Source organism: Catharus ustulatus, chromosome 2 (assembly GCF_009819885.2).
Source record: "Catharus ustulatus isolate bCatUst1 chromosome 2, bCatUst1.pri.v2, whole genome shotgun sequence".
Classification (NCBI taxonomy): domain Eukaryota; kingdom Metazoa; phylum Chordata; class Aves; order Passeriformes; family Turdidae; genus Catharus; species Catharus ustulatus.
This window is the reverse complement of record NC_046222.1, coordinates 111407488-111432670: the sequence shown is the minus strand read 5'-3', so window position 1 is coordinate 111432670 and position 25183 is coordinate 111407488. Positions and strand designations below refer to the sequence as shown.

At 39.8% G+C, this 25183-nt stretch overlaps 1 protein-coding gene and 1 non-coding gene across 3 annotated transcripts in view; both read right to left on the bottom strand.

The window, feature by feature from the left end:
• POLA1 (DNA polymerase alpha 1, catalytic subunit) overlaps positions 1-25183 on the bottom strand; it is a 185057-nt gene that overhangs the window by 149174 nt on the left and 10700 nt on the right. For both annotated transcript variants that reach the window (XM_033052547.1, XM_033052548.2), the window contains exons 11-26: positions 24060-24172; positions 23487-23603; positions 16673-16747; positions 16176-16314; positions 14997-15154; positions 13663-13747; positions 11915-11976; positions 11097-11186; positions 9441-9557; positions 8419-8594; positions 7819-7948; positions 7383-7502; positions 6197-6293; positions 5571-5695; positions 2327-2476; positions 1976-2098 (exon numbers count right to left, since the gene is read on the bottom strand). In XM_033052547.1, the coding sequence (XP_032908438.1) occupies positions 1976-2098; positions 2327-2476; positions 5571-5695; positions 6197-6293; positions 7383-7502; positions 7819-7948; positions 8419-8594; positions 9441-9557; positions 11097-11186; positions 11915-11976; positions 13663-13747; positions 14997-15154; positions 16176-16314; positions 16673-16747; positions 23487-23603; positions 24060-24172 (1877 nt within the window). The remainder of the gene's footprint in view (positions 1-1975; positions 2099-2326; positions 2477-5570; positions 5696-6196; positions 6294-7382; positions 7503-7818; positions 7949-8418; positions 8595-9440; positions 9558-11096; positions 11187-11914; positions 11977-13662; positions 13748-14996; positions 15155-16175; positions 16315-16672; positions 16748-23486; positions 23604-24059; positions 24173-25183) is intronic.
• On the bottom strand, positions 5859-5989 carry LOC116993245. Its single transcript, XR_004417235.1, has one exon.

The window sequence follows — 25183 nt, the reverse complement described above, 5'->3', positions numbered from 1 at the left end:
CCACTTTCAATTATTCTGCTAAGACTTACAATTGAACTGTAATTGTGTTAGTGCAAATATTAAGTTCAGTTTTCATCCCACACAGTATTTTTCCCACTTAGACTTCTACAAGCCTACCTGCATTTACTCAGGTGCCCTTGACAACAGTAAAAAAAGGTATTAATTGCAGATCATCAGAAAAGGCCATCTAAATTTAGACCATAAGTTTTCCATAATAGTTACTTTTTAATTAACCTTTTCCCATAGAGAACCCAAACCTCCAGATACTTAACATTTACTTACTGAGGGGTAAGAGGTAACCAATAATAGAAAGACTAATATAAAAATTGAAAGTAATGTTTTTCCAGATTAGATATTTCAAGTTAAAAAAACAAAAACAAAAAACAAAAACAAACAAGCAAAAACCAATTAAAAAAACCAACAGAAAACTAAGGTGTCCTCATGTCACCTTCTGTTGCAAAATCTCAAATGTGTGCAACGGCTTCACAGAAGCTGGCACAGGTCCAGCATCAACAGAATTTAAGGGGTAAGAAATCCTTTCCAACCAAAAATCAACTATGTAAGAGAAAACATCTCTAATCACTCCCTAGCACATTCTGTAGTAGCTATTTAGGATTTCTCCATTTTACCATCACTCTGGAACACAAAGCAGGAACACCAGAATTTCACGTAGTTATGTCATAACCAATACATTACAGACAAATGAGAATAAACAAGAATAAACTCTATGTGCAAACAAAAAGTATTTCCCCATCCTAAGAGAGGCCAAAAGCTTAAGTATCCATAGAATGCCAGGTTTGTGGCAGATGGTCCATATGACATATGGAGACCATTTAAAAAAAAAGGCAGAATTAATTAATTTTAAAATACCACTAGAAAATATAAAGCTATGATACTCAGCTGCTTTGCATGCCAACCTCATAGACAACATGAGGTTGAATGTTACATCAACAAACACAATACCTTACTAAAGGAAATACTAACTTCAGAATTCACATGGCTGCATGACACATTTGCAGTTACCAAACTGGGAAATTTATTTCTGAGTTAAAAAGGTGTGTAAGGTTAAACATAACTGCTTACATAAACTGGGAAGACAGCAAATCTGGGGTTCTCTCTAGAGACTGTTTAGAGAGGAAGATAATTAAAAACAAAGATGTGTTTCTAGCAATAAAACACCCCCATGAGCTGGGAATTGTGAAGTGGGTGTGCCCCGACATCACAGGGAGGATGAGCCTGTCAACAGGGATGTGACCTCACCCATCTCCACCAACCAAAAGGCTGACCAGCCATCCTTATACAACTGCTCCTGGCACCTTTGCAGACTCCTGCTTGGTATTCTCTTTCACAAGGAACTAATATCAAGCATCATTATGTTTTAAGGCAATGAACGTATATCAGTGGTATGTCTTGGATCATTAAAGATAATTTTTCCCACAGGGACAAAACTTGATGTGGTCTGTATTGAGCTACCATCCTAATCAATAGCAAGAGTAATTTTGCCTATAAAGTCAAGTGCAACTCTTAAAATAAAATCTGAGACTAATGAGAAACTTTATTTTAAAGAACAACCAGTTTCTGAAAATAAGCCCTGATACATAATCCATTGCCTCCATGATTAATTAGCCCTATCATAAACTTTAGAGTTTCAGGGAGTCATATCAGGCCACAGGGCAGTCTGGCTACAAGCAAGCTCATCCAAAGCTGAAGCATACCACCAAATCAAAGACTAACCCATCAAGCAGAACAGGAAGTTCATGGGAAATGTGAAAGCAGCCTTGATTTTTTTTGTTGTCACCACAATCTGCCCTATTGAAAACCAAAATAAACTTTGGAGGTCTGAAACCAAAAACAGGTTCAAGAACAAAATCATTCTTGTATTCAATGGAAAAAAAAGTTAGCTTTTTTAGAAAAAAAAAAAGGTAGTTTAAATTGAGCCTTTTTACATGTGTGTATAATCTATTTAATGACTTACCTCTCTCCCTTTATGTGTCACCAAAGCAGCCAAAGGCTTGGCATAGAATCTGCTGTAGGAAAATCCCAGGCAGCCATACATGCTGTTAGCAGTGAGTTTCAAAGCTTTCTGTCTGATATCATACTGAAAAGAAACACAACCAGGAAAATGATCCAACCACAGCCATCAGGGAACAGAACTTAATGCTCACAATTACATTCACAGCTTTTTTATAAAATCTGCAGCAGTGATGGGCTACAAATAAAGCACATTACAATCACTGCTCACTACTAATCATCCCTATTCTACAAGGCTGATCAGGGCACTTAAGGGGAGAGGGGGGAAAAATCAACGGAGTTCTGTAAAACACACCTGTAAATAGAGGTCAGGATTTAAATCTGGCTGTTTCATTAACTGCTTAACTTGGCGTCTTCTCTCCACCAGTTTCCTGATTTCTTTAGGCAAAATTCCCATTTCCAGAGATGGATCTGGAAGCTCTGGAATTTCTTCCTCTTCTTCAGCCTGTGAAATGATCACCACTGCTTAAGATTTTATTGCTTGAAGATTAGATTTTAATGCATTAAGTGAAAAGTTTTGGGGAAAAAAAAAAAAAAAAACAAAACCATATAGCTTGTGCCAATTCCTGCAGAGCACCCAAAGCACAGTTTAGAACAAGCATGAGAGGTTTTTTGTAGTGTTTAACTGTATTACTTCACCCCTGCTGAGGGATAGGGCCTAAGTCTGTTTCACTGTTGGAGAAACACAAAGAAGGCACGGACCAGTAGCAGGAAGGATTTTTTAATCAATGTGTATGTCACATTTATGCGCATACAAATATATATATAAATCTAGATAAATAACATACACACATTCTCACTGTTAGGAATATATAGATAAATACAAAAATATAAAGAAATGTACATGCACAGTAATTCTTTTTTGTGCTGAAAAATCCATCCCTTTTTTATCATCACATAGGTACTTTTGGTGTTCAGACATGTCAAAAGGAGCAGGTGCTCAGTGGAATTGATACTCAGAATGATACAAGTAACAAAAGTGAAATGGAGCACACCAGTAGAACAAAAACTCCACCCCAAGCAACTCTTGATTATAGCAAAACAATGTAGCAGAAAAGACCCCACCTTAGCACGACTGAAGAAATGGTCGATCAGCAAAAATGGAAAGGTATTTCAAGCACAATGAAAGTGACAGAGATGTACAAAGTAAGGGCAATACAGACATGGTGAGGTTGGCAAGTTTAGTAAAGCAATCTGAGGAGAAGCGTAACAAGAAATTACACCAAAGCCTGATTAAACATCATACAACGAGAGAAATCAAAATTAGCTGCTTCAGGTTGAAGCACACTTCAGAAAGCAGAGAAAATCCAAAGACAGCTTGAGGAAACTTACTCAGAGAACTCCACATACTTGTCTCCTCATTTCTGGTACTGTGTTCATATTTCAGTTACTCAGGACTAACTAATTTCAACCTGTGAGCTGATGCTTGTTAAAAATAAAAGCCTCTGGTTTAACCTTCAGACCTGACCAGCTTGATGCTTCAGTTTACAACACAGCTCCAGCAAGTTTTTCAGCACAGCTGAGGAAATGAGAATCTCCAGCCATGGATAAGTCAAAGCCAACACAGCTGCTTATAAAACAGTGCATCTAACTGCACCTTCATGAGGTTTTTCAGTTGTGTTTAACATACAGTAATTTCACGAATACAAGCCGCAGCAAGAAGACTAAAATTTTGGTGGAAACCCGGAAATGCGGCCAATATTCCGGTGCGGCTAATCTATGGACAAAAATGTGATATCTGCCCTTACCTAGTATCATGCTGGTCCAGTCCCGAGCCAAAACAGTCTGAAATCCATGGTTTCCCGTTGTTCCGACGATGAACCAATCAGAGAACAGCTTATTGCCTGCCTGTGGATGGCGGCGTTACTGAGGGGCGGGGGGTGTTATCGGGGTGAGTTACCTCGGCAGTTCGATAAAAGTGTGTGATATTTCTCTGTACTTTTTAAAGTGTTTTCAGTCTTGTGCGGCTACGGGGCTGGCTGGGCTCGCAGGGAGAGGGCTGGGGGAGCCTCTCTCCCCGCAGGGAGAGGGGTAGAACGGCCACTCGGCTCGCAGGGAGAGGGCTGCAACGGCCGCTTCCCCCGTGGGCTGCGAGGGCTGCAACGGCCGCTCCCCCCGCCCGGCTGCGGGGGCTAAAACGGCCGCTCCCCCCGCCCGGCTGCGGGGGCTACAACGGCCGCTCCCCCCGCCCGGCTGCGGGGCTAAAACAGCCCCTCCCCCCGCGGGCTGCGAGGGTTACAACGGCCGCTCCCCCCGCCCGGCTGCGAGGGCTAAAACGGCCGCTTCCCCCGTGGGCTGCGAGGGCTAAAACGGCCGCTCCCCCCGCCCGGCTGCGGGGGCTAAAACAGCCGCTCCCCCCGCCCAGCTGCGAGGGCTAAAACGGCCGCTCCCCCCGCCCGGCTGCGGGGGCTAAAACGGCCGCTCCCCCCGCCCGGCTGCGGGGGCTAAAACGGCCGCTCCCCCCGCCCGGCTGCGGGGGCTAAAACGGCCGCTCCCCCCGCGGGCTGCGAGGGTTACAACGGCCGCTCCCCCCGCCCGGCTGCGAGGGCTACAACGGCCGCTCCCCCCGCCCGGCTGCGAGGGCTACAACGGCCGCTCCTGTGCCAGCACGGAGATGTGGCTCCGCTCGGAGCTCAGCTGCCTGCCTGCGTGGCTAAGTGGCTGTTTAAAGGCAACACGGATCCATTGGGAATGCTCACAAAATGACCACACTATTGTTCCTGTCTTTTTCGGCTTGTAAATAAAGGGTGTGTCTTTTTTCACTTGGAAACAATGTTTCCGAGGTCGGCAGTAAGCCAGTAAGCCCCGGCGATCCCGCGATTGTGTTACTAAATGACGACTTTGTGAAAGTTCGCTGCAAACTAAAGTGCGGCTAATATTCCGGGTGCGGCTTATCTATTAACAAAGGCAACAATGTTGCCAACACACCAGCAGTGCGGCTTATATTCCGTGCGGCTTGTATTCGTGAATTTACTGTAGTTTGAACAGCATGAGTTTTTGTGAAGCTGGTGTCACAGCTCACACAGTCACATCACCCTCCCAAGTCACACACATAATTTTCCTGATGTCTAATAAGGCTTGAGCTCATAATCGTATTGTCTCCTGTAGAAAGCATGAGACTTTTGCCAACATCCATCAGGTATATTTGAATGAATTCTGCAGCAAGTTAACTTAAGGAAGCTTCTATCAAGCTAGGATGAAATTAGTAAAGGGGCCCAGAAATTGCTAGGGAGGATGTGTGGCTGAAAAGGGTCACAGAGCCTCAGTAAAAATCTTGTTTCATGAGGATACCATGATTAGATGGGAGAGAACAAGATTCTGTAAGACTATTACAGGTGGCGGATGGTGACAGACACAAAGTATTCAAAAGAGTCCCAACCCACAAATTAATATGCTACATCTTTAAACAAGAATCTTTTATGTGTGAGAGGGGACAAAAAACAACAGTGAAAAAGAACAGTTTCTTAAGGAGCTGATTCACAGAAAACACCCTTAAGTTAGGACAGTGCAATATAAGCCACAAGATAAAGCCTGCAAACCTCTGCCCTTTTCTGTGCTTCGGATGACAGTCGCTGCACTGTGGTAAAGCAGATGTTGAACTCCTGAATAATTGATGGGTACAAGCTGTTGAAGTCGAGAAGCAAAATAAACTTGTCATAAAAACCTAAAACAGAGTTTAAAACAAAAGTCATAATTACTCAAGTCTCCCAAAAGACTTCATACAACTCCACAATTAATATTTAAGTGACAGTAAGATATTGTATCACATTTCCATAATCTAAATCCCTTCAAGTAGTTGTTGAGATGCACCACTGCCCTTTACAGAAAGTTGTCAGAAGTGGAACGATCCAACCCCATTAACTCACCAGAGTTGAACAGATACCTTCTGTGTTACTATAGGACACTCGTACAGTTTTCCCCACATAGAGGAGAAACCGAAAGAAAACTTACGTGTCCATTAGAAAATTATACATATACAGTCCTAATAACTCAAAAGAAGCAATGTCACAATCAATGTTGAGAATTTCATTGCATGCAACAAGATTCCCCTCACAACCACAACACCAAACACCCACAAACACAGATTCCCCACTGCAATCTCTCTGTATTAACATAACCTACCTGTCTCTACTTTCACTGAAGAAAGAAAATTGCCACATCTTACCGACTTTGGGATCCAAGACTAAGCCCCCAGCATATGCTGCTTTCTTTTTCCCTATCTTTGATTTATTCTGATCTTCAAAATCTTCATCTTCATCCACCTACATGTGGCATTTAAAAAAGTCATTATCTAGTCTCTAAGATTTCTGTAATGTTAGAAGAGTTATTTTCGGCAAGTCAAATACAAATTTGGGAGCCAGTGAAGAATTCCTTTTAAAATATATGCAAAATACAGTGTTTTCATTATGATCCTTACTAAAGCTCTCTACATGGCAAAACAGCATTCAAATCAACACTGACAGGCAAAAACTGCTAACAAGAAATTATGAAGACCTTAAAGCATGGTCATCATTCAGCATGGCACCAGAACGTTTCTTCCAACTGGCTCTAAAAGACCACACTAAGGAAAAAATCAATTCATGACCCACAAGTGGTATGGTTGTCCAATTAAAATGTTGGTTTTGCAAACAGAATGGCTAGGCTTGAATAAAACAAATAAAAACATTACTACTGACATAAAGAATATTCTGGTATTTCTTATACTGTAATAAGAATTCTTCTCCCAATTGTTCAGTTCTATCCTGAATCATTTAGAATTCCAGCGTTACTTTGATGTAACAATACAATCAACAGAAATCATTGCTTTCAAGTTTGCCATTGAACTTATTTAAAAATAAAAAGCAAAATACAGTGAAATACGATCACTATCTCAAATTTTAATTTGTTCACTAACAAACATCCAGGTATTTCTATAATTAGTATTTACCCTGGTATTATACCAAGGAATTTTTCTTAATACCTTTGCATATTTCATCCATATAACAAATTTTTCTTGAAATACTATTCATCAAAATACTTAAATGCAGATATTAAACAATACAGATTATCTTCTTTACTGTTTCCCCACAGATAAGTACTTAGCTTATTTTAATTTTAAGCTAACAGAGCAACTGAGTTTTTATAGGTCTGTGATATAATGGAAAAGCTGTTACACTGTCCCACTCTCATTATCAATTCCACACAAAAAACAACGTTTTAATTAAGCAGATGCTGTATCATTAAATTCTATCTGAGTTATGTTTGTGGTTCTTTGTGCTCCCACAGAATAGTGACACACAAAAGATGGAAGAATGTTTTTTCCTTTTTTTATATATAATAGAAATTCTTGGGAAGAGAAAAACTGGACCCACCAGCTTCTGTGGAGGTTTTTTGAAAACTTGCTTGTCTGGCACTATGTAATCCTTCTCGTGAAAGGCATGAAGCAGCAGGAACTCATTACGTTCAGACCGTCCTCCCATCATTGTCCTCGACTAAAGAGAGGGTGAAAAGAGAACTCAAAGCAAAGCACAGAAAACACTGACAGCAAAAACAAACTAAGCAATGTCCTCCAACTACTTAAATTCACCTAGTATTACTATTAGCCTGTATGGTCACTGTGCACAGAAGTCAAATGTGCTACTTTTAAGGAAGTTTTACATTATTACTTGATTAGAACACAGCAAAGAATTTACAGCAACATTCATTCTAAATTAGTGTTTAGAAATTAAACCCAGCAAATCAAACACAGAAAATATGGAACTGTTTTGGGGAGACAGTGGAGAGGGGTGGAAAGTAATAAAAATGTACCATGACATTCCCAGAGATGTTTGTTATCTGAAGAGCCAGTGGCAGAACATTCAGCTCACACATGATCTGGAGAATAAACTTGGCATCTATCCAGGTGTTTTCCAGCATGTACAGTAAGCGAGGAGAATCACTGGGGAAAGAAGAGGCATGGCCTAGCAAAGTAAAATCAAACTCCTTTGTACTCTGTAGAGTTTAGACCTATGTGCTGTAGGGACACATGGTATCTGTAGCACACAACTGATGAATTTTATAGCAAGCTCCTATAATTGAAAAACCACCCCAAATTCAGGCTTGCATCTCCTGTTAGTATGTCTACACCAATGCTCCCACAAATTAATTTGCTTCATACATAATAAGCCACCATAAGTAGCTTGAAACATTATTTTATAATGTTAAAAATGTTAAAATTATTTTATCATGTCAAATGTTTATAATATTAATCATATTCTTTCTACAGAAAATACGATTATGAGCTCAAATCTCAGTATGCTAAGTCAGCATCCCCATGACAAATCAAGTAAGCAGAAGTAAAACTTTATGTCAGGGAACCAGCTCCTCTGCTCTCCAGAGAAAGATTAAAAGCCCCAGTCAGCAACATACCTGTACATATTTCGAATTTCCTCTGGCAGAATTGTTACCTTCTCTGTTTTCAAAATCTGATGGACCAGTTCAGACAAATGGTAACTTTTGCAACGAATTAGTTCTTTAGCAGAAATTTCTACATCACAGATCATTCGACCACAGGCAGCATTCCTTTCAGCAAACCCTCCTCGGCCCTTCATCATATTACACAAGGAGAGAAAATTCAAATGAAATTAAACATACAAACATTAAGAAAAAACATCTACCCACAATGTATGTTTATAGGACTCAGTTAAGTCAGTAGCCACGTCAGTCAAGTCAAATACTCTATTAAATATCACTAATACTCAAGGACTTATAATTATGCCCCAAAGAAACCCACAGTATCTTTTACTGTATGTAGATATTAAGAAATAGGTAGTTAACTTTCACTACTAGTTATATCTTAACTCTTAAACTATCATGCTTCTTTTTTTCTTCAATTAGTAGAATAGTCCCAACAAGAACCTGGGTGTGGATTTTGTCCTTCCTCCAAGGATACTTTTTGTAATAACAGCAGGATGAAAAAGTCAGAGGACCACACAGAATTACCCAACCTGGCCTCTAGTAAGGACAAGAGCACAGCCATGTTCAGCATTTCAAGCTTCACACATTGTGTCCTTTGAATAAATATGCAATAAGAACTACAGAATTATGAGCATAGCAGCTCTCTATGTGATGATTCACCCATCAATCCAAATTGCTTCTTCTCATTTTACAGTTACAGCAGACAAAGATGGTTACAGTAAAGACTATTGCAATTAATCTGTCATTACTATCATCTAGTTGAGATAAGTAAACCAAATTAGCCTAACTTGAAAATCAGTTTATCCTATTACTGTAATAAAAGTCATATAAACACTCATAATTTCTGCTCTGGGGCCCACAAAATTCAGCATGACCAACAGTCAAAACACATCAGTGTCACATTTACAAAAACTAATTCATTTTTAATCACATGCAACATAAAGGGGCTTAAAAGACTTAAGCAATCTTATTACCCCAAGCTTTGGCATATTAGACCTCCTCAGTCGACCTATCTTGGACCAGTGAGGGACTTTGCACAAATTAATTCTTTGAAGCAGCACTTCCAGATCAAATCCATAAATATTATGACCCTTGAAGCAGAAAAAATAACAAAAAAGGTTACAACAAATGCAAATTGAAAGACTTACTTTCACACACTCAGTATTCCTTTGCCCTTTGTGATTTTTTCCAACTAATTGATGGCATTATCTCTCTTGTAGAAAGCACTTTATAAGAGAACGTTCATCAACAGTGCTCATTAGTCTTAACACTAACAATGCTGTTCAGTAGAATACCAAAATCAGCTCTGTAACTGGCTCATAGCACACACAATATAGCTTCATGCTTTGATACCAGAGATTAGGATCTAAAGCTTTCCAGAACAATCCCCAACATTCTTCATAAAGCATACAGACTGAAGCTAAGAGTAATTCCTTTTCTCTCCACCTGTGAAAGTCACAATAGTGGCATGAAAATACTGTAATTTTTTCCTTTGATATTGCAACAGGAACAGCTGCTAAATCTGGGTAGGAACACCTTGCAAGCAATATTTACATATCAAAGCACTCCAGCAATATTTTAAACAGTGCACATTGATGACACTGGTCCACACCCTCAGCTGAAAGCAAAATGCTACCCTGAGGAACATGAGCTAGTCACCAGGAACTGCAGGTCCACTCCAGCAGGAACCTCTGTGCAGTGCAAGACTGCTACAGAAGCAGCTCCTTAGAATGGGACCAGCATTCCCAGAGCACTAATTAAACCAGATGCAAATTAAACTGCACTAACACAGCTCTGCTGTTTTCAGGATAGGAGCTCTCACACTCCTGCTCTTGGAATCTTCAATTTTAAGTCACTGGCTGCAGTGTTTCTTCTGATTCCTTGCTCTAGCCACCAGGAAGTTTAGGTCATAGGGAAAACACTGGATACCAGCTGCAGTGAGCTGAAAACATCAGGCATTAACTGCTCATTTAATCATATTCCCATCACTTAATTATTTGTATCGACCTACATAAGTTAGGCAAATATATACAACCTAACAAGTTGTATGTAATCAACCTCAGACTTAAAACCAACTTCAAATTGTCAGAATTTTATTATGTGAAAGTCAGAATTGCACATTAAAAAAAAAGAAAATTAGTAATTATAATACGCCTTCAGCTGCTGAAACAGTAGAAAACATAAGAATGCTTACTGCAAAACTTTGCTCAGATCTCATGGATTTGTATAGATGATTATTTTGATTTACAACATAAACACAAATTAAATGAGCATCCAAACTGCAACAGAATCTTAAGTATATCAAGAGTTCCCATTTTTCTAGAAAATCAGAGGTTTTTGTTGTTTTGTCTTTCTGAGTAAAGAAAAAAAACCGAATTTGTTTCAGGTATTGTGAAAATACTGCCTATTTTAGCTATTATGGGAAATAATAGTATGTATAAAATGCTGTCAGGGAAAATTCTGTATCATCTTTGTATCAAAATATACCTGCTGTCTCATAAGCAAACTCAATTCATAAAGCAGTCTAAGACAAGCATTAAAAAGCCTATAAGGGGACAAAAGAAAAAGAACAAAGCTGACCAACTGACAATATGCTTTAATTTAACTCTCAAAGTCTCAGAACTACTCACCACAACAACATCTGGGTCAATTTTGTGAATCTTCGCAAGGAAAAAGCCCAGCAGTGTTCTCTCTGTTGCAGCAATTTCTATTTTAGCATTCTAAAAGGAGCAAGAGAGCACCTGATTTCAGTGGCCCAGTAAGTTTAAAATGGAAGCATCTCCTCTCCCCTACTAGTTACAAGACAATAACAAAGCACCACAGAGTTTTGCTTTTCCTTCTGTAATTCAAGGATTTTTTCTCACTCCCATAGGCACTGGAAAGCTTTTTACCATTCTGCTTTTGAATGCAGGTGTCTAGTGATATTTTAAGAGTTTCCAAAGAATCAAGCACACCAGGAAAATGCCCCATATGCATCCTTCACTCACAGACTTTAAGATCACACACAAGTAGAGGGAAAACAAAAATAGATTACTTTATTATTCTTTCAGCTCTCCCACGACCCTTTAGAAAGGACACCATCTAAATTTTGACAGACTTTACTCTCCCAAGAAAAGAAACAAATCCTCCCAGTTTACTACAAGTACAGAGTCAAATATAATGAAAATGAACCACAATTTTAGACTCTGCAAAATCTTCCCAACTTGCCTGTCTAACATCCCATCTATTTTAAGAGCACAATTAACAGCAGTACTGAATCACACAGAGCACACACCACTTTTTTACAAGCAACACAGAATATATACCTGGATTTAAGTTTGCAGAGTGGAAAACTAACTAAATGATCATTCCAGTCCTTCAACTATTTCTCTTCACCACTTACTAAAAGCACCAAGAAGTTTATGTTCCATAAGGTACTGCAATCAGAAGGGTAGCAAAATGAAATTACCTTCTTTTTAACAGCTTCTTTGAAGTCATAAGGAAAAATGCAATCACTTGGTTTGGAAACAGCTGCAAAAAGTGAAATTTGTACTTACATACAAGTTCCTAATTGTACCCTCCCCATAAGCACCCATTCACAACAAAGTGAGCTGAGAAAACTGACCTCTAATTCTGAAATATCAGCTTTAAGTGAATACTGTCTTTAAGATAACCAAGTAATTACTAAAGCATATGAATCAGTCATATTTGAGGCTATAATTGGACATTAAAACTATGGGCCACAGCCCCAGAAAAACCTCCTCTCACAAGCACATAACACCTCATCACTTACAGTCAGGGTCTGAATCTCAAGGTTTAGCTGCTATTATTGCAATGACACTGCTACAAGACTTTTTTTCCCAAAGAAAACTTGTTGATAAATAATTCCATTCAGAAGAGCTCAACAGAAAAATAATTAAAGTGACAGTAAATAAATGGTCTAAATTAATGGCCAGAGAAAAATGGAGTAAAACCAATAAAAATTGGGAAACTGCATAGAGCAGGGTTATTTGGCATCATCTCAAACTAAGATTTTTTTAATTACAGTAATTTCACGATTATAAGCCGCACCATTTTGACTAAAATTTTGGTCCGAACCCAAAGTGCGGCTTATAATCAGGTGCGGCTTATATATGGACAAAGAACAAAAAGCTGCTGTTTTAGTTTGGAGGACAGGTGTCTGCTGAGAAAGGCAGGAACTTCTCTTTGAAATGGAGAATGCAAACCCCCTCTCTCCAAATTATTATAATTTGGAAATCAAGGGGCTTTCAGGCAAAAATATGGGAATTAGGAATAACATTTCTTTTCTAGGGAAATCAAAATAGAAATACAGTACTACAAAGAAACAAACCCCTAACCCTGACAAAGTCAGAGTACAACCTGACACCCCGTCAGGCAGGGTGTTGGTAGCAGTCCCATTAAATGGTGGCTGCATCCTCCTGCAGTGACAGATGTGGCTCAGTTGGAGCAGTGCTCCTGTACAAGGTGCAGTTTCCCTCTGGATGTCCAGTGGTGATGTGGAGAAATCCGGTTTTCCACTGGAGTCCAGTGGAGAAAGGGGCTCCCTTAGTGTCCCAAAGCCTCTGTTTTTATCTTGGTAAGAAATGTTGGGCTCTTCCCCCTGGCTGGAGCAACTTCCAATGGGATGCAGTAATTTTATCAGTCATGCAGTGGGACTCAATGGGCCATTAGCAGACAATGACTCCCTGGAGGAAGGATGGGGTGTGAAAAGATAAAGAACAATGCCCTGCCTGGTTTCAATGGATGGCCCATTAGCAGATTATCTGCTATTGAGATAAGGATCACTGTCCCCACCCTCAACAGATGGTGATAGAATAGATACCTTTTATCACACTCTGTATTGTAACCTGCGGCTTATAATCAGGTGCGGCTTATGTATGGACAAAGAACGAAAAGTTGCTGAAACCCAGAAGTGCGGCTTATACTCAGTGCGGCTTATAATCGTGAAATTACTGTAAGTCTTCAATAAAAAGTCAGTAACCAGTGAAGTTAAAAATGGGGAGAAAAGCCTGTCTAGGAGTTGAAGTTTTGTCAGTTGTCTATTTTAGGCCATTATTGCTGTAGTGACAGAAAGAAATAAAAATTTAAATAAATAAATGAATATAACCTCCCCACAATCAAGAAAACAAAACAGAACAAAAAAAGAAAAAACACGGAATTAATTATTGTTCTACTCAAACTGTCCCAAGTACATACCACAGAAGTGTGTTTGAAAAGGAGGCTGAGGTGGAGCCTTATCCAAAGGAAATTTCTGATGAACCAGAGCTGCCAAAGCCACAACCTACACCAAGGAGATACAGAACTTAATAAGCACAAATAAGCATGACTGCTATCCATACTAATTTCTTCCATCTTTTTTTTTAGGAGTTCCTTCATGTCTTTTCTCTTGTTTCTCCAACAGATTTTTCTTAAATTAATTCCAACAACAAGCAGTTGAAAAGAAGAAAGCTATCAAATGATGTCAAAGAAAATAAAATAGTACTTGCTCCTAAATTATAAATTTGAGAAGAAAAATATTTCACTTTGGAAAACTTCTACTTTTATCAGCTTTTGTTCCGAATCTGACCAGACCCCACAATGTAAAGGATTCCCTATGCAGTGCAGGGGAGATGTGAGCAGAGCAGAGAAGCCTTGCCTCAGGAAGGGCTGCCCCTAAGCAAGCAGTCAGGAAGCCAAGAGGTTCAGTGTTTGGAAGCCAGTAGCTTTAATGATGCTTTTGGTTGCTTTGCTGGCAGGATGGCCTGCCTCCCCAGACACTAATCAGGAAAGCCCAACAGAAAACAAAGTAGAAAGGCTTTAAAGCATCTTGTCAAGCAGAGTCCTGTTGGTATCTTGTGCATGTCTTGTTACTTTGGCCAGAAACAACATATTTTCCATACTGCCACCAAAAGAATTTAAATTTACCAGGAGGAATAATTCTGCTTGAAAGATTTGCCAACCTATTGGTCTTCAATTCAATTAGCCAGAAACAACTATCCTATACTATTTGTGAATACTAAATCTCTTCCAAAGTTAATGAGAGTTAATGTTTAAAAAAAAGTGTCTAAGTACACATTGTGGTCTGCAGTCCCCAACTGAGAGTGGCCACCTACATCTCTCCTCCTTTCTGAGGAAAGCTCTTGCATCAGAATAGCAGGTGCTCTAAGATGAAGACCAAATTCTCATTTTAAAATTAGCTTTATTAGCAGAAAAGTCTGGTTATTTTACCTATATCCTATGGTTAGCCCTAGCTTAATTAATTAATTAATACTAATCCATTAACAGCTGTGCTAAAGCAGTCTCATTTACAACTATGAGGGACAATAGACAAAATAGAAGGCTGAAAACATGCATATGATCCACTGTCACAGTAAACATTCTCAGCAAGCAGGCCCCCCAGCCCAGTAAAAATTTCTTTGAAAAGCCCAGAGCAGAGAAACTTTTCAATAGTAAATATATTTAAACATGTTTTATGAGGCTCTTCCAAGCCTTAGGAAACTTAGCATATGCCAAAGAACAAAACCAAACCAAACTGGGAGCAGATTACTTACCTCATTCTGATGAGTCTTTGGGTTCTGAATGGTCTTCATGCTGAAGGACATGACCACCAGAGGAGGAGGAGGAGAAAGATCTTTAACCACATTCACCAAGCCAGGCTTCATGGCCACAGCCTCCACTTTACACCAGCTGACTGGCTGATTTGAAGGCTCTGAGGAAACACACAAACCACCTCCATTCTTCTGGGAATCACAGACAAGGCTTCTCTGATAGCATTGCTGCACAAAGCACATCCTTTAAATGTTTTGTCCTGGTGGGACAGTCCAAGACCCACACTAATCCTGCCCAAGTTTTGGTAACTCTCTGGGCCCTGACCTTCCTGTCAGCAGGAGCTCTTCAACGCCAAATAAGAAAGAAGATTTATATCAAGGTCTGCATAACCCAAAACATACTTCAGGAAGCTTTACATAGAGTCATCCATACTGGTTATCCCTTCTGTCAGTGACAGTGAGCTGCTGAAGAGGAGAAGCCCCCTGGTGTCAGCATCCATACAGTCAGTTCCGCACCAGAGGTGCCCCAAGGAGACTGCAGTAATGGATGTAGCTTTTGTCTAGTAGGATCAACATCCCTGTGTTCATGGGAACATGCAGCACACATTGAATAAAGGGGTCTTACCAAGCCAAAATAAAGCAGTGTGACCACCTGTAAGTACTGCACACCACTCACAAGGAAGAAAAGATTTAAAACTAAAACAGCTCCACACCACCAACTTTTCCATGTGTCAGGAAAAAATAAATAAAAACCTAATTCACAAACAAAAAAAAATCTAGCAGCCGCATTTGTTCTTAAAATACATATTTGCAGAAAAAAACCCTAATCTTAAGTTATCAAGAGCAGAAAGATGAGTCATTTTTAAGTCAAGTAAGTTTAGCTTCATATACACAGCATTAGGGTATGCATCAAACAGCGACTGCTAGGTACTGCACAATTCTCTCTCACAGGCATTAAAAGTTATAATCTCGTCTGTACAGTGCACAACTTTATATGGATAGCTGTCACCCCAAAAAAGGAAGAATAAGTTACAATTTGTACTAGAAGATGAAAATTAAACCAGTAAGTTGCAAGGTTAAAGTACATAATGATAATTCATCCATACAACTTAAATTTCCCTTCCCATCTCTAATTCTATGTGTTTCCTAATAACCATATATTTTACATGTAAACCACCATACGTGGATTTTTTATTTCCAGCCAGCAGGGCCCTTTGATCTTCTGATTCATCAAGAGGAGTTCCAGGCTAGAGGTGTTGGTTCCAAAGACATGTGAGAATGTTTGTCCCTTCAGATCTTGGGGAAGCCGAGGGCATTCAGCCTAACAAATAACAGCACAGTGAGTCATTTCACCCCACAGAAGTCTTCAAGGTTGACACACCATATTCAGACATCACCTTAACAAAACTACACAGTACTGAAATCACCATCATTCCCCACTAGCAATGCCCTAGTCCATAATACTTTACAGTAATTGAGGAAATTGCACTATAGGCTCCACTTAAAAATCAGGACAGTAATGTAAAAACACACTGAAGTTTAAGTTTTTCATCCACACTGGACACATCAGTCAAGTCTACAATGTTCAACGACCATTTTATTACAGAAACTGCTCACATTGTAAACTTAATTAGATAAAAAAACAAGTTATGGTATTTTATCAGATTAATTATACTCACTGAATATTTAACTTCCAGGTATTCAGATTTTGCTGGTACATCTGGAATCTCAAAAGCGTAGTATTTTTCCACTTTCTATATAAAACAAAGGTATTATATTTTCAGTATCTCCCAATTGAATATTCATTTTGTAAAATAAGAAAGCTGAAGAAAAAAAAGGCCAGGCAAGATGCATATTTCCAATATCAAGGGCTTGATCATGTATTACCAATGCTGCAACTTATTATAACCAGTTGAAGACAGTGAGAATATTTTAGCACCTATTTTTAATTTCTAGATGCTTTCTTAGCATAAAGAGTTTCTACAGAATTGATTTGCAAGTATACTAACCACTACCAAAAAAACCCACCTGGTAATTAGGCAAACTCAGAAACATTCTTTAAATTCACAGGTTTCAGACATACTCATGAGAATTGGTGGCTGCAGATCCCTGCAAAATCCCGGAATGGTCGAGATGGAAAGGGATCACCAGGGATTATCTAGTCCAGCTGCCCACTCAGAGCCTGGGTCAATCCCAGTGGGCTGTTCAGGGCTCTCCCCAGCCAGATATGAATATCCCCAAGGATGGAGACTCCACAGCCTCTCTAGGCAACCTGTGTCAGTGCTTCATCTCCCTTACAATAAAGCAGTCATTCACATTCTGATAAATTTCATGTGTTTCAAATGGTATCTGTTGCTCTTGTCCTCCGCTGGGCACCAGCAAGAAGTCTGCCAGAATCATCAATATTCATGCTCATCAAATGTTTATAGACAATAAACAGATTTGCACTGTTAATCCCTCACCCTGAACCTTCTCTTCTGCAGGGTGAGCAGCCCCAGGTTTCTCAGCTCCTCCTCACATGACAGATGCTCCAGGCCCTGTAATTATCTTTGTGGTCCTATTCTGGATTTGTTCCAGTAGCACAAATTATTCCGCACACAGAGGAGCTCAGCTGAACACAGCACTCCCAAGAACCAACTCCTGACACTTGCTGGTAGCCCATGGCAGTGTTTTCCCCAAGGGTACATGGTTGGCTCTTGTCCAACCTCATGCGTACCAAGATGAGCAGGTCCTTCCCTCCAAGGTTGCTTTCCAGACAGTCAGCCACCATCATCTACTAGTGACTGAGGTTATTCCAGTCTTCACATAGGACCATTTCCTCTTTTTGGTATTTGATGGGATTTCTGTAGGTCATAAGATATATCCAGCCTCCTGAAATTCCTTTGAAAGCACAGCCATCTGGTGTATCACCCTCTCCTGATTTTGTACTGTCTGCAGATTTGCTGTGAGTGCGCTCTGTGCAACCACCCAAATCATTAACAGGATGATCAGCAGGACTGGATCCAGTATCAACCCTTGGGGTGCACCCCTAGGGACCAGCCTCCACCTGGATTTTGTGCCAGTGATCACAACACCAAGCCCAGTAGGGCAGCTGGTTATCAGCCCACCCCTCTGTCCACTTCACTAGCCCCCACTTCATCAGTTTGTCTGTGAGGATGCCACGGTAGGCAGTGTTGACAGCCTTACTAAAGTCAAAATAAACAACAGTCACTGCTCTCCTCTTGTCCACCAAACCACTCCATCTCTCTCCAGAAGGCTACCAGCTTGGTGAAGCATCATCTTCTCTCTGTGAATCCAAACACTACCAAGATCCTTCTGACACTGGCCAGCTCCCTCTGCACAGAGGGTGCGTCCCATCAGATGTCTGTATCTGTCCAATTTGTTTAAATGTGGCCTCCTCCTCTGAGGACAAGTATTCTTTGCTTCAGGCTTTCCTTCTGGTCTCTTGGGCATCTGACATTGCTAAAAGCTGGACTACTCAATAAAGACCAAGGTGAAGACATGCAGTACCACAGCTCATTGCAGGACCTCTGTCACACATCTCCTGTCCCTGTCAGCAGCATTCTCTCTCTTAGTCTGCATGTACCTATAGCAGCTTCTCCTATTGGTCTATCTCCCTCACCAGACCAAACCCCAGGTGGGATTTGGCTCTCCTTTCTCCACCATGATGTCCCTTCCACTAGACCATCCTGTAATCCTGACCAGTTCTTTGCCCACCTTCAGGCAGGGCTCCCTACATTCCCATTGCTCTGACACACAAAAGGGCTTCCCCCTCCCTGCTATCCCAGCCTGTCTTAACCACATCTTATCCCACCACAGGTCTATGATCCCAGCCAGATTGTATCCCTACAACTGCACACAACTCCTCCCTTTACACTGCAGGCTTTTGTATACTAGCACTTCAGAGAGGAAAGAGAGATGATTTCCCAGCCATCTGCCAGCTTTTATCACATGCTTACAATAGATCATTTCTCTGGCACTACTGTATTTTTCCTTTTAAGTGACTCAGGTTTTACTAGAAAGTAGCTAAGTTTGTTTATGGATCTCTAAGACAATTGAAGTCTGAAGCTCAGTACAACTTTATTGAAAGTTAAGTATCACTTCTGCTTTCTTCAAAAACAATAACAATTTTCTACATCACATACAGCTTGTCAGTTTCTAAGAATAGCTATCTTCATTTTCCAAATTATTACAATATCCTGTGCAACAGTGCTCTGGCACCAGCTGAAATGCCACGCTCTGTGCCATATGTGTATCCTGCTCTGTAGTACTTCACAAACCACCTGCACCACTGTTAAATACTATTGTTATTATGTCATCACTATGCTAGCACATTACTACAGGAATTCCTAGAGGCACCTTAAATTAAAAATCACATTTCTCACTGGACAATGCACTATGTTCACCACTTTATATACAAGATTCAGCATAATATGCCACTAGAGAAAGCATAATATGCCACTAGAGGAAGTTTAACAAGAAAATGTAAAATCACCATAAATGGGAACAAAATTTACAAATTAACAAAATACCTGCACAGTTAGGCAAACTTGAAGTTTTGGGTTGGATGGTTGGTTTTTTTTTTTTTCTTAAGCTAATAGCATGAGCAATAGTTCCCTCAGTGTCCTACAGAGCTTGTTACTTCATGTACTACTGCACTTGTAAGGCTGCAAAGCCCAGGCAGGAGGAGAGGGGCCTCTGCTATAAATAGGAAGCAGACAAATCCAGAAACTACTATGGCATCACAGTTTCATGGAAACAGAAGTGCAACATAACTTGATAGAAGAGCACCACTATGAAGCCGGATCAGCATTGCAAATTACCATGCAAATGTAGATCTGAACTGCTGAGCCACCTAACAGGAGGAGATCAAAGTTGTAACATAATAGATGGCAATGCACTGCTTTTAGCACATACCACTGGCGCTCCCCCTCCTCTTTTTTTAATTTAAAAAATAACCTCTCAGGCTGCAAACAAGTTCTTGTTGCAAACGCAAGATGAACATAGTATAAAAATAGTCTGCTGTAGTGTTTCATCTGCGTTATTCCACAGAGCTCAGCTCAATTACATGAGCGTCTGGTCATAACTCAGTGAATGAATGCTTGCTGCAGAATAATCTGCCCTTCAAGTGGCCCTTCAGAGAGCAGAAATGAGCAGCAGTGATTAGCTGCTAAGTTCCTAAGTGGAGTAAGGCTGCTTTCAAATTGATTTGTGAAGACTTGCTAACTTGGCAGCAGTGCAACCCATTGAGGCTACAATTAGCAGCAGGTGCAGCAGGAAATGATATGGCTTAAGTGTGTTCAAAGGGACAAAGTTGGGTGCTGGTAAGGCCAAGATGCACAGAGAACAACCTGTCTCAGTGTCTCCATATCATCACAAAAGGGGTATTCTGAATAAATGAACTCTGGGTGCATGGCAGGGATGTCAGTAACCTTCCTGATTTCCAGCTAATAATGGAAGAAGAGAGGTTTTCAGTTTCACAGTAGTGTGCAAACACTGAGACTTCATGTTACTCTGAATGCATGGCTCACAAGTCTTGTGACCTGAGCAACACAGCCATCAGTTTGTTTGAAATCTTTTAAAACACCAACCCTTAACAACACAGCACTGAACCACTGGCTGCAGATCACAGAGCAGGGGAAATCTAAAGCACATCAGCCCTTTACCACACAGAGTCACAACTGGGTAAAGATCACTTCTTTGGAGCATTCCTTCAGGTGAGCGCCACAAACCATTTCAATTGGAGAGCCCTGCACATCCCCATGGACACACAGATGCAAGGGCTGTGTAACAACACGTTGTCTCTGCTGGTATGGGTACTGTGAAAAGGAGGTTGATGACCCTTTGTGATAAACAGACCCAGTATATAACGAGGCAAAATCAGCTATCTCAGGGAAGAAGAGAAGGAAGGCACAGTAATGGGACTGTGCTCTCCTTGCAGAGAGCACAAAGCCTCCCAGCTGCAGAGGAGTAAGCCTGCCCAGATTTGGTGCCACTTGTTCACAGTCAATTTTGTGCAATCTGGAATATCTGTTACTGTAATACTATCTTTGTCTTTTCTCTTACCTCCAATATTACTACTGCCATACCCTCCTACTATCTCCAGTTCTCATTAAACCCTCCCAGAATGCAGTAACTATCAAAATTAGAAGAAAAGTACACAAGCAAAATAAAGCTGGATAGCTTTTATCCTTTTAATAAAACTCAGTTTACTTAAGAATCCAACATAATTTGAATTCTTACTGTTCAGAAACAATTCTGGTAGGTTATTTCAGAGCTTCCCTGCACCAACTATCCTGCCTAATTTATTCATGAACTAAAAACTACAAATTCACTCTTTTGCTAAAACTGTCCTTTAAATAGCTCTCTTGCTGCTTATTCCCTTTTAATGTTTCTAGAGAGCAAACAGGTCTTATTACTCTTCACTTTACTAGCTAAAAAAAAAAAATTAAAGCTCTTTCACAGTCATCTCTGGTATAACTGATTCTCCTTTTGTCTCATCCTTCTAATTGCCATCTTTTGTACCTGTAGTCACTCGAGTTAATCTTTCCTCATGAGGGTGATCAAGTGTTACAATATTTAAGAGAAAATCTCAACAGTGTCTTTGTGCTCCCACTTCCCTACTCTTGTGTTACATCCAAGGACCCCACATGTGCTATTGCCACATACCCAGACAAGACTGTTGGGTCTTTTGCCCTGAGTTCTGTGTAAGCTCAGTAAAAATTTGACAGGCTTTACCTTGATTTTTAAGAGCCATCTTTGAACATTCAACTACATTACTCTATTACTTCATTCATATTATTCTTACTTGGCACATCATGGAGGTCTCCCCAGATTCTGTAAACAGATGTGCATCTTTTTGGAGACCTTTCTCCCTCTCTACTTTCTAGAGTATGTGTTTTCATCCTCTCTTTTAATGAAAATTTTTTTTCTCTGAGTTCTCTCCCTCATTCCTGAAAGGATTTTTGAACAGTGAGCTATCAGCAACTTGTTTTTCATCTGTTGTTAAATTTACTCCTTTCTGAGTATATTTACTCCTGATCCCACATGTAATTATGTTATATTCAACTATACATGAGAAATAACAGAAAACTGAAAAACTTAAATTTATATCAGTTTTGAGAGAGAAAGTAAGCTAGAGGGAAAAAAAAAAGGTTTTACAAAGTACTGATGTCACATCCATTTTCCCTGAACTCTGTAAATAACACACTGAGCTACAAGTTGTGAAAAGATGCCATGTCTTGCATGACTTTGCTATTTGAAAAACATTGCTCACATTTTCCCTTTAACAACTTAAACTTTCAGAATTACTCTAACTGGCTTTGGATGAGATGCCTCCTAAGAATCTTTCCAATCTGAATTACCACACACACTGTTTTTATTTTCTCTCATTTACATATTGTTAAATTCCATTCTTCCTGCATTTTTACTTGTCATCTCACTTGCTGATTAACTATTCAGGAATGAATCCTGTGAAATCACAAGATTGCCATGATGGGAAAAGTTACAACTAATGAAAATCAGCTTTGCCAGACTAATGACATGTTACCTCTAGAAATATAAACTTTTCTGAGCACTTCTGTCAGAACAGATTTTTCCCCTAACCTGAATGTTTGCCACATTTCCCCACCCAAGCTTCTTACCTCTGCCCTCCCCAGCAAAAGGCAAATGTTCTATGTAAGTGGACAATAAAGCTCTGACACTAGCAAATTCAATCCAAATCTGCAACATTAACAGCAGTATCAGCTCTTTTCCCAAAGACTCATGACAAGTATTATATGAATTTATGTGCAAAGTTTCCATTATAGCAATATTTTGTTTTTCCAATGTCATTTTAAAGATCGGTTGAGCAAACAGAGCACAGCAAAATAACACTTTTAAGACTATTGTCTATAACCCTAAGCACAGAACAGCTTTCAATACTGAATGACAGTCCTCACTTGTTACCTCCTACATAGCCACACTATGACAATCCATGCTCTGAAGAGCATGCACTCTAAAAAGATAAATCTGCAAACGTGAGAAGAAGGATGAGACATGCCAAGAGATAAAGTTCAATAAGATAGAGGGTCAAATGCAAAGACAGCACAATCCCAGAGTACTGACTTATCTGCTGGACAACACAATATTTCATTTTAAACTCTGACAGCATGTGCTGATACCAAGGCTTTAGGTATCAGAATTTCTATTTGTTCTGCATTCTCCAAAACAGCTCAGCAAGCCAGTCTGACACTCAAGCCAGTTCTATAGAAGCTAATGAGTATTTACAAAAGCATTGTTTAAACTTCTGGTGGAACAACCATGTTGCAGATTTACCATTCTTAAAGAAATATAGCTATTTTGGATGGCTTTTACCAGCAGGTACATTTACACGTCAGGAGTTATATATTTGCATTTTGGCACAACCTCCCCTCCCTGCAGTGTTTCAACAGCCTTCCCACCTTACAAATCAGAAAAACAGAAAATGACCAAATAGGATGCTTGCAAACAAACCTTGGATTTGAACTTCATGATCTTGTACTTTGGTGAAATGCTGTCATTAAATTCCTTGAAAACACTCATTATAGTTACTGGAGTCTCCGTCTCTTTACCAGTAGATAGGTCAATTTCCTCAAAAACAAAGTGAGGTTTTACAAATTAACAAAAATGCCAGCAGACATGACAATAAGTTGAATTTTACTTTGCTATTATGAATCATGTATTTTTTTTTTAGGAAAAACTAAAATGCAATCAGCCAAGAAATTCCAAATTTAGAAAATACTACTTGAAACAGAATGTTTAAAAAGCACTATGTTTTCTAGTAATACTTCACGACCACTTTATTTGCTAAGCAGCAAGTCTAAGGGTAAAAATTTGTCTGCAGTTATTAGTTAGGGTCAGGGGAAGTCACAGGGCTCTACTCTGCAGCTCACATGTGATATATTGTGTACACACTGTCTAACTTTCCCACCTACATCAGACAACACTGGCTTCCAACAGCTTCCATAAACACACTGCTAAACTCATAACCTGCCATAAGCAGAATGAAAGGTACTTATGTCTGATGTGCTTAAAAGTCACACTTACTGTTTCACGTGGCAGCAGATAAACAGTTCTCTCAATATTTTTCACTGTCACACAACAGCTGACATAGGTGGCTGCAGATTCAATCCAAACTTTGCCAAACAAAAATACCACACCTAAGGGAGAAGGGCAAAGAATTCAACATGCAAGTTTAAAATTAATAATTTCTAATCTTGCTTGAAGCAGCTTATCATGTATTCTTGCATTGAAACACAACCATTTCTGTGTTAGGTCCTTGAACAACAAATCTTTCCAATGTATCAGCACATTCTAAGTTGTTTAAAACACCAGTTTTACAAGCAGACACCTGTTAATCATTCTTCATGTCTCTACCCTCCATTGCTATAGTAACACCTGGTATGTAAAACTCTAAATGGCATTACACAGCCAGTCTCAAAATTCTGTTCTGATATTCCATTGCTGCCTATATTAGTTTGATAATCCCTGGAGAGAGGGAGGAAGGAGAGAGATGTCAGTGAAAGCTGAAGATTATGAGAATATCTATGCTGTCAATCAATCCTCTAACATGTGCTATCTACATGTGCTATTTTCACTCTTTAGCTAGACCAGTACAATTAACTCCTTTCCCCTACACTTTAGTACTGTGAGATTAAGACTCTATTAACAATAAAATCTGTAGAAACACACCCTGAAGACAACTAGAAGCTGACCAGCTTTCAAGTGACTATTTTTAACAAATGAGGACACCAAAAGGTGCCTGACATTCCTAGGAATCCTGGGTGCCAAGACAACAGTTGCAACCAAGAGAGACACTCAGATTATACAGAGCAGGACTAGTGGCAACTGACTGTCGACAGTGTCATTACACTGACATTAAGCCCAGAGAACTTGGCAGTAGCACAAAATTACATCAAACACAAATTACAAAACACAAATTACATCAAACTTCAAGATAACATAGTATCAAGCCACCCTATTGTCAGTTGCCAATTACAAGTACAAAACTCTTCCAAATACAACTCAGAACCCTGGCTTTACCAGGTTCCATCCAAGCTCCAAATAATCCGACTGTCTCAGAAACGGAGTTTCATGCATAGAAGATTTTGGAATCTGCATTTTTCCTTGGCCTGGCAATGCACAAACAAGTCCTTGGTTAAGAACTATAA